This window comes from Rana temporaria, chromosome 10, assembly GCF_905171775.1.
Source record: "Rana temporaria chromosome 10, aRanTem1.1, whole genome shotgun sequence".
Classification (NCBI taxonomy): domain Eukaryota; kingdom Metazoa; phylum Chordata; class Amphibia; order Anura; family Ranidae; genus Rana; species Rana temporaria.
In genome coordinates, this window is record NC_053498.1 from 53,022,586 (window position 1) to 53,035,645 (window position 13,060).

General features: G+C 42.3%; 1 protein-coding gene across 1 annotated transcript in view; it reads right to left on the reverse strand.

The window, feature by feature from the left end:
- Positions 1-5,189: 5,189 nt before the first annotated feature.
- The window catches only part of PRPF31 (pre-mRNA processing factor 31), a 140,107-nt gene continuing 132,236 nt past the window's right edge, over positions 5,190-13,060 (reverse strand). Inside the window, exon 14 of the mRNA XM_040327618.1 lies at positions 5,190-5,486. Within this exon, the coding sequence (XP_040183552.1) occupies positions 5,361-5,486 (126 nt within the window). The 3' untranslated portion in view covers positions 5,190-5,360. The remainder of the gene's footprint in view (positions 5,487-13,060) is intronic.

Here is a 13,060-nt window from a genome sequence, read left to right on the forward strand (position 1 = left end):
GATGCTCTTGGAGCCCTAACCTGACCCCCTATCTACCAAACAGGAAAGCCTGGTGGAGTCCCCTTTGAATGTGGTCTAAGTGTTAGAATCTAATTGACAAATTACTTAATTTCTATACTGTTCCACATTCATAACCACAATCGTACCCCCCCCCCCCCTTGTCCGAGTCCGGATTACAATGGATTCATCTTCCAATTTTTTTTAAAGACAACTGTTCACCCTTGGTGAGGTTGTCGTGCCATACACACTGTCCCTCAAGAGTAGACTAAACCAAGCTGGTCAAATCCCGCTCAACTATTTTTTTAAATTTGTGCATCTCGGGTGCGGGAATTGACTGGATAAAACTCAGATCTGGTCTTGAAAGCCACAGACTGGACTGACCCCCCGTCGATATTGGATAAATCAGAGGGCTGGCTATCTCGAACGAAATATTGCAGGCTGCTGATAGCACAGTATTACCTCAAAGAGAACTCAGTGGAATCAGATGTGTCAGAGGATTGAATGCAATCGGCCTGCTCTCCATTTTCTGCTGCAAAATAATACGCTCATTTGCAAATTAAACAGATTTGCAGATTAATATTCAAGATGGTATCAAACAGGTTAAAAAGTGTCTGCTAGACTTAGCGTGGCAGATGTTGGGATGGATACCACTTCTGGTATCCAGGGTCTCCACTTCTTGCCTTCCTTGCGTCCCTTTTTTGGCCCTTCCTGTGTTATTTTTTTGCTGGCCTGGGGTATATGTACCCTCCTGTGCATTAGAGGTCATCTGATGGCTTGTTGCATATCCGATATTTGTTGTTGTAGTGCATCCATCTCTTTCTTTAGACACGATAATGGTATTTACCAGCGTGCTCAAGCAAGTTGACAGAGCATCTGTCCACTGTTTAAGAGCCTTATCCTGCAGTTTAGATGGAAATTTCTTCATTGTTGGACCCCTAGGGATACATTCTGTAGACAAATACTCTGAGTGTAGCGATATCCCAGTAAATCCGGATCTCTTTAGTCATACTGCATTCAAGCTGACGGAAAAGCAATTTGATGGAGTCCGCCCCATTATTCAGATTACTGTTTAATGTATCATGGGCATTGGCTCTCAAGGGATTATCCCCCAACTGCCTAAAGGTGCTGTTTAACCCCTTAACGCCCACCGCACGACTATTTACGTCCGCAGAATGGCACGGACAGGCAGAAGGGCGTATATATACGTCCTTGCCTTCTAGCAGGTGGGGGGTCCGATCAGGACCCCTCCGCTGCGTGCGGATTCCCTCGGGGAGCGATCCGGGACAACGGCGCGGCTATTCGTTTATAGCCGCTCCGTCGCGATCGCTCCCCGGAGCTGAAGAACGGGGAGAGCCGTATGTAAACACGGCTTCCCCGTGCTTCACTGTGGCGGCGTATCGATCGAGTGATCCCTTTTATAAGGGAGACTCGATCGATGACGTCAGTCCTACAGCCACACCCCCCTACAGTTGTAAACACACACTAGGTGAACCCCAACTCCTACAGCGCCCCCTGTGGTTAACTCCCAAACTGCAACTGTCATTTTCACAATAAACAATGCAATTTAAATGCATTTTTTGCTGTGAAAATTACAATGGTCCCAAAAATGTGTCAAAATTGTCCGAAGTGTCCGCCATAATGTCGCAGTCACGAAAAAAAAAATGGCTGATCGCCGCCAATAGTAGTAAAAAACAAAAAAAATTAATAAAAATGCAATAAAACTATCCCCTATTTTGTAAACGCTATAAATTTTGCGCAAACCAATCGATAAACGCTTATTGCGATTTTTTTTATACCAAAAATAGGTAGAAGAATACGTATCGGCCTAAACTGAGGGAACATTTTTTTTTTATTTATATTTTTTTTGTTTTTGGGGGATATTTATTATAGCAAAAAGTAAAAAATATTGCATTTTTTTCAAAATTGTCGCTCTATTTTTGTTTATAGCGCAAAAAATAAATACCGCAGAGGTGATCAAATACCACCAAAATTTGTGGGGAAAAAAGGACGCCAATTTTGTTTGGGAGCCACGTCGCACGACCGCGCAATTGTCTGTTAAAGCGACGCAGTGCCGAATCGCAAAACCTGTCCTGGGCATTTAGCTGCAAAATGGTCCGGGGCTTAAGTGGTTAACAACTGTTCCATTGTTGTATACATGCGGCAAGTATACATTTTTTGATCAGTTACCAAAATAAAAAGTAAATGAAAAGTATATAAATCCAAATATTATTTGGTGTGACCACCCTTTGCAAATTACCTAGAATAATTTATGTGGTTTTAAATACACAGTTTTTGAAGGAACCCAGCAGGTAGGTTGTTTCAAACATCTTGGAGAACTTTTGTGGATGTAGGCTGACTCAGATCCTTCTGTCTTTATGTGATCCCAGACAAATTCGATGTTGAGATCAGAATTCTGTGAGACACACAATCCCAGATAGACCTGATGCTGCCACTTTTCTGCACCCCAGTTCCTATGTTTTTGTGCATAGTTGAGTCACTTAGCCTGGTTTCCATATCCTACACACAAAAATAGGAACTGGGGTGCAGAAAAAAGGCAGCAGATGCTCTGGACTGAGTGCAAATCTAAAATATTTGGCTTTAGCAAAATGCAGTTTTTTTCGAGAAAGGTTGGAGAGCAGTACAATAATGCGTGTCGAAACATGGTGGAGGTTCCTTGCAAGTTTGGGGATGCATTTCCAAAAATGAAGCTGGAGATTTAGTCAGGATCAATAGTGTCCTTGATGCTGAGAAATAGAGGCAGATACTTAACCATCATGGTATACAATCAGGGAGGCATGTGTTTGGCCCCAGATTTATTCTGCAGCAAAACATGCAGCCAATGTCATTAAAAATTATCTCCAGTGTAAAGGAGAACAAAGAGTACTGGTTTGTCTCCCATAGAGCCCTGATCAAAAGATCTGTGGTTAGTTCTTAAAGATGTCTGGAGCAACCTAGCTTCCGAGTTTCTTCAAAAACACTGTGCAAGTGTACCTAGAACTGATGCTCCTTTGATGGCAAACGGTGGTCACACCAAATTCTGATATTTGGATTTCTCTTCTGTTCATTTACTTTTCATTTTGCCAATTGATAATATTTTTTTTCTTAACACTTGAATTTCTGACAGCATTCTTAATTTGCAGCATTTTTCACACCTGCCCAAAAACATATGCACAGTACTTTTATATCAACAGCGGCATTCCTGACACCCCGACACGAGTGGTCAATGGCTCCTAAACATCCCAAAGAGTGTCCAAGACACCTTACCTTAGATTGTAAGATCCTGCAGCCACTAGAATTGTGGGTTAATCTGACAAGTAGACTCCTGCCTCAGGTGGAAGCATTTGGGTGGCTGCGTTCCCACACACCCCCAGTAATGGCACACCCACCATGTATCCCGAGCTCCGTGTGCCCATCTGGGGGTCTGGGACAGGCATAGTGGGTGCTGCCAGTTAGAGGAGAGGGAGCAGAGCGGGCACATGTCCACTCTCTATCCCCTCCTTGTTGCTGACCTGGAAAGTGAAGCGTTTAACGTCACTTGTGGGTTCGCCAGTCAGTGTCCCTGGCTAGCATGGCTGGGAAAGAATGTATTGCATTACATTCAGGGGAGACATCCATTAGATCCTGGATGTAATCTTCAGACCTACATGTAAAGCAGATGTGCAAAAAAAACAGCTCTGGCAGCAAAAGGGTTAACGGTCTTCCATTCTGTAATTGCCATAAGAGATCTAGCAGGCAGGGGTAACAGCAGATTAACCCTATTGTAATTTTTCCCCTCTACAAGCATCTCTCTTTGACCATATCTCTAGAGTGGTCTTCAGGTTCAAGGCTCAGCTGCAGCAATTAACCTGTAAAGCACCCTGTAGCCAACGTGAGACAGGGAGACTTAACCTCCCTGGCGGTATAATTATTTCAGAAAAAAGGTGCTGAAAGCGGTACCATTATTTGCAAGGAACTTTGGCGTTTTATACTGTAGGATTGTAATTCTGACGAATTTCCCCACAAATCGCTATCGCACAATTCTGCAAGTGATTATAATTTATTATCGCTGTTTTCTAGCTGCTCTAAAACCATTTTTGACATAAAGGGACACTTTTGGACAATCTATAGTTTGCAGGGAGAAAGAACAGTTTTTATTATATAAAACAACATGTAGGGCACTGGGCAGACCACTAGGGACAAGGGGGGGGGTGTATTTTTTACATACAGTACTGTAATCTATAAGATTACAGTATACTGTATGTATTGTGTTTGTTTACCTTTTTGAATTTGGCGCTGTTCTCCGCCCCCGTGCGTCGTAACGTCGCAGGGAACGGAGATCGGCGGCACACAGAGGCACTGTGTGAAACGAGCGAGGTCCCGCTCGCTCACACAGCGCGGTGGCATCGCTGGATCCAGGGACAAGGTAAGTAACTTTGTCTGTGGCTGCAGCGAGGCGAGCCCGAGTCTGACTCGGGGTTACCGATCGTAGCAAAAAATCTCACCCCCTGTTAGACTCGGGAATACCGCCAAGGGGGTTAAAGGGGTTGTAAAGGTTCCTATTTTTTTTTTTCTAAATTGGTTCCTTTAAGCCCCTCGCATTGTTGGTTCACTTACCTTTTCATTTGATTTCCCTTCAAAATGCTTTTTTTCCTTTGTTTGAATTTCTCTTTCTGCTTCTTCTCAGTAAGCTTTCCACCATCATCCGAGCAGTGGAAAGTCATTTAGAACAGCTTACTGAACAGCTTTCCGAGGAAGAACAGGAAGTGAGAAATTCAGACAAAGAAAACAAAGAAAAAAAAAACAACATTTAGAAGGGAAATCTAAGGAAAAAGTAAGTGAACCAACAATGCACTAGCTTAAAGTAACCCATTTAGAAAATTAAAAACGAACCTTTATAACCCCTTTAAGGCTAGCTGGGAGTGGGTAAAGTTATACAGGGGACATCTTTACAGCCTTGTTTGCCAGTGTCCAATCCCCTGAAGATAGCTGCATATAACCCAGTTGTACAATACACAGATACTCTTAAGTATTAAGACTAGGAAATGGAAAAAAACGTTCTTTTCTCTTTACCTGCTGTTATTTAGGTTTTGGGAACGGTTACAAGACCATCAATTGCAACTCACTCCTATCTTATTCTTCAACTGGATTTCTCTTGGTATTCACCATCAAAAACAATATAACCTTTAGCCAATGTAAAAGGTGTTACATAATTTGATCAATAATTTTTTTTGTTTACTGTACTACAACATTTCTATTCCATAAACAAATTTATTCTATAAACCATGAAGAAATAAATCATCCAAAATGGGATTAAAAAAAGTTAATTAAAATTGGTGGTTTCTCTCATGTTGGACGTAGGTTCCATTATGCAGGCCTGAATGTCACTGTGTCATTGTCCCACTCTTTTCATTTTTCACTTTCAGGAACTCTGCCATACTGGAGAAATACTTTTGATTGGCTTCTGCTACCTTCTTCTCTGCAGCTTGTGGATTTACAATCTCTAGACCCTACAAAAAAAAAAAAAAAAACAGGAATTAAGGAATCTATTTTTTTCAGAGGCTGCTAATATACAATATAAAAAGAACTGCATTCATAAATTTTCTTTTGAACAATATAATTCTAGGCCTATACAGGGCTGCGAAAAATCCTCAGTAGTACCGCAAAAAAATAAAATAAAAAAGGTAGTCGATAGTGCCACAACAATAATGGCCTGGTGCAAAGCCTTTGTCAACACATCTACAAATTTTGTGCATTGCTGCTAGAAACCTTTATGCAATAGATTCTGCATTTACAGGTGTATAGCAAAATGCTGTATTATGGAGGTATCCGCAGCTTGATTTACATGCTCACATGCCATAAAAGTGATTGTAAAGTCTTTTTTTCCTTAAAATTAACAGATTAGCAGTTGGTTTTGCACAGAGCTGCCCGGATCCTCCTTTTCTTGGGTCCTTCTGCTCTCCAGCCCCTCCCTCCTGGTGAGCGCCCCCACAGTTTGCTATGGGGGCACCCGAGCCGAGTCACATCTGTGTCCATTCAGACACAGAGCCAAAATTGATTGCCAGCAGCGGGAGCTAATGGGAACAAATCAGGAGGGAGAGCCCAAGGATGGCTGAGAGACTCGTGGACATCACTGGACAGAGATGGGCTCAGGTAAGTATTAGGAGGACTGAGGGGGGGCTGCTACACACAAGGCTTTTTATCTTACCTTTTTTACCTTACCTTATTTGTCTGTCAATGAACTCCGAGAAAGGGATTTTATGGTGAGTAACAAAAAAATCCAGTTTTCTCTCATTCATGGATGGCCTCTTATTCTTGACCATAGGGATGTCCCAAAGAAATTACAAAGAACCCAGAGGAAAAAGGAGACCGGAGCCAAAAAAAAACAGCCAACATGCCCTGGAACAGGCAGATTGCAGGTGAAATGTCAGGCTTCTGCCTCGTACCTCCGATATGGGCAAGCAATTACTTCAGTCCAGAAAGAATCAAACTACATGGATGCTTACAAGCAACCTCTTAGTTTATTGAGAACTACAAGCCATCAGTTGCAAAGGCTTTCAAGTATGGGTAGAACTTTAAAGAGACGTGGAAAATGAATAGCCCCCCTAACCTGAAGGGGGAGGAGGAGCAGGACCTACTATCAGTTAGAAAAGGCAGTGAAATGTCATCATATGGGGGACTTCAGATATCCCGATATTGCCTGAGCAGAGGGGACAGCTCATTCATTAAAGGCCTGTCATTTCATGAAGGTCTTGCAGGGCAACTTCTTTCTAGTTGGGGAATCCACCAATTAAGACATGAATGCTTTGCTAGATCTATTAATTACAAACGATCCTAGTCTGATCTCAGATGTGCAAATACGGATCAACTTGGGATCTAGCGATCATAGGATGATCACATTTAACGTAAAACATAGAAAAAGGGAGGCGTGAGGGTAGCACAAGAACACAAAATTGCGGTCATTACTACATGACATCAATTGGGACCAAATCCTAGATACATTGAACACAAAAGAAAAATGGGAAAGCTTTAGGAGCATTTTAACCACTTGCCAACCAGCTCACACAGATATACTGCGGCTGGTCGGCTCTCCTTTATGTCTGTCCGTGCAAGTAGGAAAGCGGGCGCACGCCCCACAGACTGTGCCGGCAACCCAAGATCGAGGTGAGGCAATGCAAAAACGTGGAACTGCCCAGGTAAACAAAGATTCCCCGTTCTGCCAGACGACATGACAGATCTACTGTTCCCAGTGATCGGGACGTGTGATCTGTCATGTTTCAGTAAGCCCATTCCACCTACAGTTAGAACACACCCAGGGAACACACTTAACCACCCCTTGATTGCCCCCTAGTGTTACCCCTTCCCTGCCAGTGACATTTTTACATTGATCAGTGGATTTTTATAGAACTGATCAATGTAAAAATGTCACTTGCCCCCAAAAAGTGTAATTTGGGGGTAAGATTTGTCAACCGCATGTCGCAGTCCTTCTAAAAATCGCGGATCGTCGCCAAATCAATATACGCCTATTGTGATTTTTTTGTACCAGAAATATGTCGAAAAATATATATCGGCCTAAACTGATGAATGTTTTTTTTTTATAGCAACAAAATAAAATAAACGCAGAGGCGAGCAAAGAAAGCTCTATTTGTGGGTAAAAAAGTAGTAAAGTATGTTAATTTTGTTTGGGTACAGTGTTGCATGCCTGCGCAATTGTCAGTTAAAGCAACGCAGTGCTGTATCGCAAAAAATGGCCTTGTCATTAAGGGGGCAAATCCTTCCGGGGCTGAAGTGGTTAAACAAACGTATCACACAGTGTATCCCAACAGGCAATATAGAAGAGCGAAAGTGAAACCTGGGTGGCTAATCGGTAATGTAAAAATCCTCATTAAAAAGGAGAGGGAAAAAAAAAGAAGGTCTTTAACCACTTAAAGCGGGATTCCACCTGCAAATTGTATTTATTTTTTTTAAAGTCAGTAGCTGCTGACTTTTAATAAGGACACTTACCTGTCCCTGCTCGCCCGCGCTGATGGGCCCCCCCCCCCGGTGCCGATCCCTCGATCGGTGCAGGTCCCACGCCGCCATTTCCTACCATGCAAGCGCGAGTCTCGCGCCGGCTTGTGAATGGGCAGCTGCTCTCTGGGAACACACACAGTTCCCAGAAAGCAGTGCGCCCCATTTACTAGGAGAAGATGAAGAAGACGGACCGCGGCTACCGAAGAGGCAGATTACGGACTTCTGCATAGCAACAGGTATTTCGGGCGAGTATAAAATTTTTTATTTTTTTTACCCAACATGTCACGCTTCAAAATTGCGCCTGCTCGTGGAATGGCGTCAAACTTTTACCCTTAAAAATCCATAGGCGACGTTTAAAAAATTCTATAGGTTGCATTTTTGAGTTACAGAGGAGGTCTAGGGTTAGAATTATTGCTCTCGCTCTAACGATTGCGGCGATACCTCACTTGTGCGGTTTGAACACCGTTTTTAAATGCAGATGCTACTCATGTATGTGTTGTTCGCTTCTGTGCGCGAGCTCGTCAGGATGCTTTAAAAAAAAAAACTTGTTTTCCTATTTATTTTACTTGGATTTATTTTTACACTGTTTAAAAAAAAAGTCCTCTTAAATATGAGATCTGGGGTCAAAAAGACCTCAGGTCTCAGACTAAAATGCAATAAAAAAAAATTAAAAATAATAATGTACCTTTAAGACCCGTTTTGACGTTGCTTCTGCCCTGCTATGGAGACGGGTGGGGGCCACATTGCCCTCACTCGTATCCACACCGAGCAGCGTGAAGGACCCAATCGCCTCCGCCAACGGCTCCGGTAAGTGGCGAAGGGCTCGGGCGAGCGGCCTCTCCCTCCGCCGATAACGGTGATTCCGCCGCGGAGACCACCGTTATCGTTTACAGGACCGACCATGGAAAAGATTAATCTCTCAGTTGTGGCAGCAGCTTCTGCCGTTACCGAGATATTAATCTTTAACCACTTCAGCCCTGGACCATTTTGCTGGTCAATGACGGGCCCCTTTTTGCGATTCCGCACTGCGTCGATTTAACCGACAATTGCGTGGCCGTGCGACGTGGCTCCCAAACAAAATTGACGTCCTTTTTTCCCCACAAATAGAGCTTTCTTTTGGTGGTATTTGATCACCTCTGCGGTTTTGATTTTTTGGGCTATAAACAAAAATAGTGACAATTTTGGAAAAAAAAAAAATATATATATATATTTTTTACTTTTTGCTATAATAAAATATCCCCCAAAATATATATATATATATATATATATATATATATATATATATATATATATATATATATATATATATATATATATAAAAAAAAAGGTTGATACGTATTCTTCTACATATTTTTTGTAAAAAAAAAAAAAAAAAAAAAAAAATTTGATTGGTTTGCGCAAAAGTTATAGCGTCTACAAAATATATTATCGGTACTGCGACCTTATGGCAGACACATCGGACACATTTTTGGGACCATTGGCATTTTTAGAGCGATCAGTGCTATAAAAATGCACCAATTACTGTAAAAATGTCACTGGCAGAGAAGGGGTCAACACTAGAGGGCGATCAAGCGGTTAATTATGTTCCCTCATTGTGTTCTAACTGAAGGGGGGATGGGACTGACCAGGGGAAATGACAGATCGCTGTTTATACATTGTATGAACATACGATCAGTCATTTCTCCCCCTGAAAGAACCGGGAGCTGTGTTTTTATACACACACACACACACACACACACACACATCGGTTCTCTCATGATTTTGCGCAGCCGAGTCGACCTGCCGCCGTAAAACTACGGTGGGCGGTCGGCAAGCTGTTAAAGTCATGACGTATATGTACGTGAGCCGATCCTTAAGTGGTTAACCACTTCACCCCTGGAAGAATTGGCTGCTGAGGCTTTTTTTGCGATTCGGCACTGCGTTGCTTTAACCAACAAACGTGCGACGCAAACAAAATTTACGTCCTTTTTTCCCCCCCACAAATAGAGCTTTTTGGTGGTATTTGATCATCTCAGATTTTTTTTTTGCGCTATAAACAAGCAAAAAAACAAAAATTTGGAAAAAAAATATATATATTTTGTACTTTTTTCTATAATAAATATCCCCAATTTTTTTTTTAAATACGTTAACAGTAAAAAGGCAAAATCAGAGCACATTGCCCACATAAATGACAAGGATGGGGGGATGGTTACGGACACAAAGAAGGCAACTGTATTAAATGCCTTCTCAGTCTTTACTCAGAAAAAGGAGGGGGTATACCGACCGTGACAGTACTATTAGCCACAGGGGTAGGCCCTGTGCTGTGTCACTAACAGAGGCTTAATTGAAGGAAAGACTAGATGAACTTAATATAAATGAATCACCAGGACCGGCTTACACCCAAGAGTCCTGAGAGAACTCGGACAGGTTATAGCCAGACCATTGTTCCTAATCTTTGTGGACAGCATACTGATAAAATTGGTACCAGCTGATTGGATAAAAGTCTATGTGATAATAAAAATTCAAAAAAGGACAGTGACAAATCCTTGGAAACTACAACATTTTACAGACTGACCTGAACAAAATAATGGAGTGGGCATATACATGGCAAATGAGGTTTAATGTCAAAAAATGTAAAGTAATGCACTTGGGCGCAAAAAACAAATGCAAAAAACTCACTAGGGGGAGAACCAAGGATGGAGTAAGATCTGGGGGTCCTAGTAGATGACAGATTGAGTAATAGCATGCATCATCAAGATGCAGCTACCAAAGCTGGCAGAATATTAGCATGCATTAAAAAAAAAAAAAGGTTATATACCGTATTTGCCGGCGTATAAGACGACCCCCCTAATTTTCCAGGAAAAATTTTGGTTTTGGTATATACTCGCCATACAAGACAACCCTCTTCCTACTAGTCTTTCTGGAAGCTGAGGGGGAGCCAGAACAACCGCTGACAGAAACAGGCTTTTTTCAAATCTCACTGTGCCATCACATCACATTACTTGCCCCCACTGTGCCATCACTTGGCCCCCACTGTGCCATCACTTGGCCCCCACTGTGCCATCACTTGGCCCCCACTGTGCCATCACTCACGTTTTGCAGATTCTGGCTTCCATGATTTAAAAGCCGCGCCTTCTTCTCAGACTGTCCTGTGATAGGCGGAACACAAATTTTCCCAGCAGGGCCTATGTTCAGTGTTCCGCCCATCACTGACGTCCTCTCGTCCGAGGATGAGAAGGCATCTGTGATAGGAGGAACACAGAACAGAGGCGCTGCTGGGAAAAATTTGTGTTCCGCCTATCACAGGACAGTCTGAGGAGAAGGCGCGGCTTTCAAATCATGGACGCTCGCAGCACACGGAGACTGTCACCGGCGTATTTTCACAGTTATCAGTGCATTTTTATAGCACTTTTCGCTGTGAAAATTACAATGGTCCCAAAAATGTGTCAAAAGTGTCTGATGTGTCCGCCATAATGTAGCAGTCACGAAAAAATAAATAAATATATATATATAATAAAAATGCCATAAAAACTATCCCCTATTTTGTAAACGCTATAACTTTTGCTGGTAGTGTGAAGAGGAAGTGGCGCTAGATGGAGGGTAATGTAGGATGAAAATGAAATCCCAGTGGAGAAACCAATTGGGCTTGTCGGGTATCCTAAAATAGGTCCAGTCCTAAAAGTTGATGGACTGCCTATAATGGTAACTGGCAGTAAATGTGGGTTGCCTTGATACCCTTTTAATAGAAAATATGTAAATGAGGTAGAGGAATACCTATACCATGACCACAAGTGTGAGTGTAATATAAAATGAAATAGCCAACTGTGTTAGTGCAAAAAACGCACCGTAAAACAGTGTTGTGCACCTCTTATCCTAAGGTCAGGATCCTGTGCAGGCTAGGGGTCCTGATATGGTACAATCCTGTGTTGGAGCTTCCCCTGTCCAGAAGGGAGCTTAAATAAATAATAGTGTATCTGATGGGTGCTAGGTGCAGTATGTGATAAATACAATAATGTTAATAAAAATATATAAAAAACACCATAGAATAAAAAAACACCATAGAATAAATGTCTGCTGTACATTCCCAGAGCAGTTACAATTGTCTATACTTCCACAGTAAACACTGTGTGTGTGAAAATAGTGAACCAATTGTGGAATAACCTGTGTTCATCAGAAAAAAGTATCAAAACAGTAATTAAGAGCCCTTGACGGACACGTGCTGATGTTCAGGAATTATAGCTTGCACAATTGCAGGTCATCCCAGATCCGCCAATGCCAGTCCAAACGCAAAAAGTGACAAAGCAAAATACACATGTAATGATGGTGACGAGGTGATATTTCTGTATTGTCCTATAAGATGGTGACTTCCGTGCTCCCCTCTTATTTCCCCACTGACCAGAAGTAGCTACCCCAAAGGGGTGATAGGCAGTTGGTGATGGGATCGTGGAGCCTCTCTCTCCTCGATGTTCAGCTTCCAGCCAATGATGATCCTCCGTATAATCACTGAGGGGTGTGTGATCTTATCACTCAAAGAAAGAAAAGAATATCCTCATGGTGTAGTAGGTAAAAATTGAAGGTAGGTTTATTACAAAAAACACAGGTTACAAAAAATGTATAAAGTAAAAAAATATAAATTAAAATTATAAAAACGGCAGAGCTGGTCCCAGAGCAAAAGATGGGCACCAGGCTGAGGTTGCAGCAATACGTAGCCGTCGAAAGTTAGCCGAGGTGCGTGGGGTTGTATCGCAGTATGTCTCCACCGCAATCCTCACCTTAGCTGGGACGTGTACTAGCGTGCGTGCGTACGAGATGGTCTCTTAACGCGTTTCATCATGTGACTTTTTCAAAGGTGATGTTGGCGTAGCACGATTCTTACGTTTTTATTGCGGCTAGCATGTGGGTCCCTCCTCCTAGGGGTGTGTATATGTAAATACGATCGTATCATTTTTGTTTGTCCCGTCAATTGGAGTCCTTCTCCCACCTTTTAACCCTTTAAATGCCGGAAGGAAAAGGAGTCAGGATGTCTACATGCCAACGCTTGCAGCACTGCGCAAATTGATAGTAATGGATCTAATACAATAAATGACTGAAT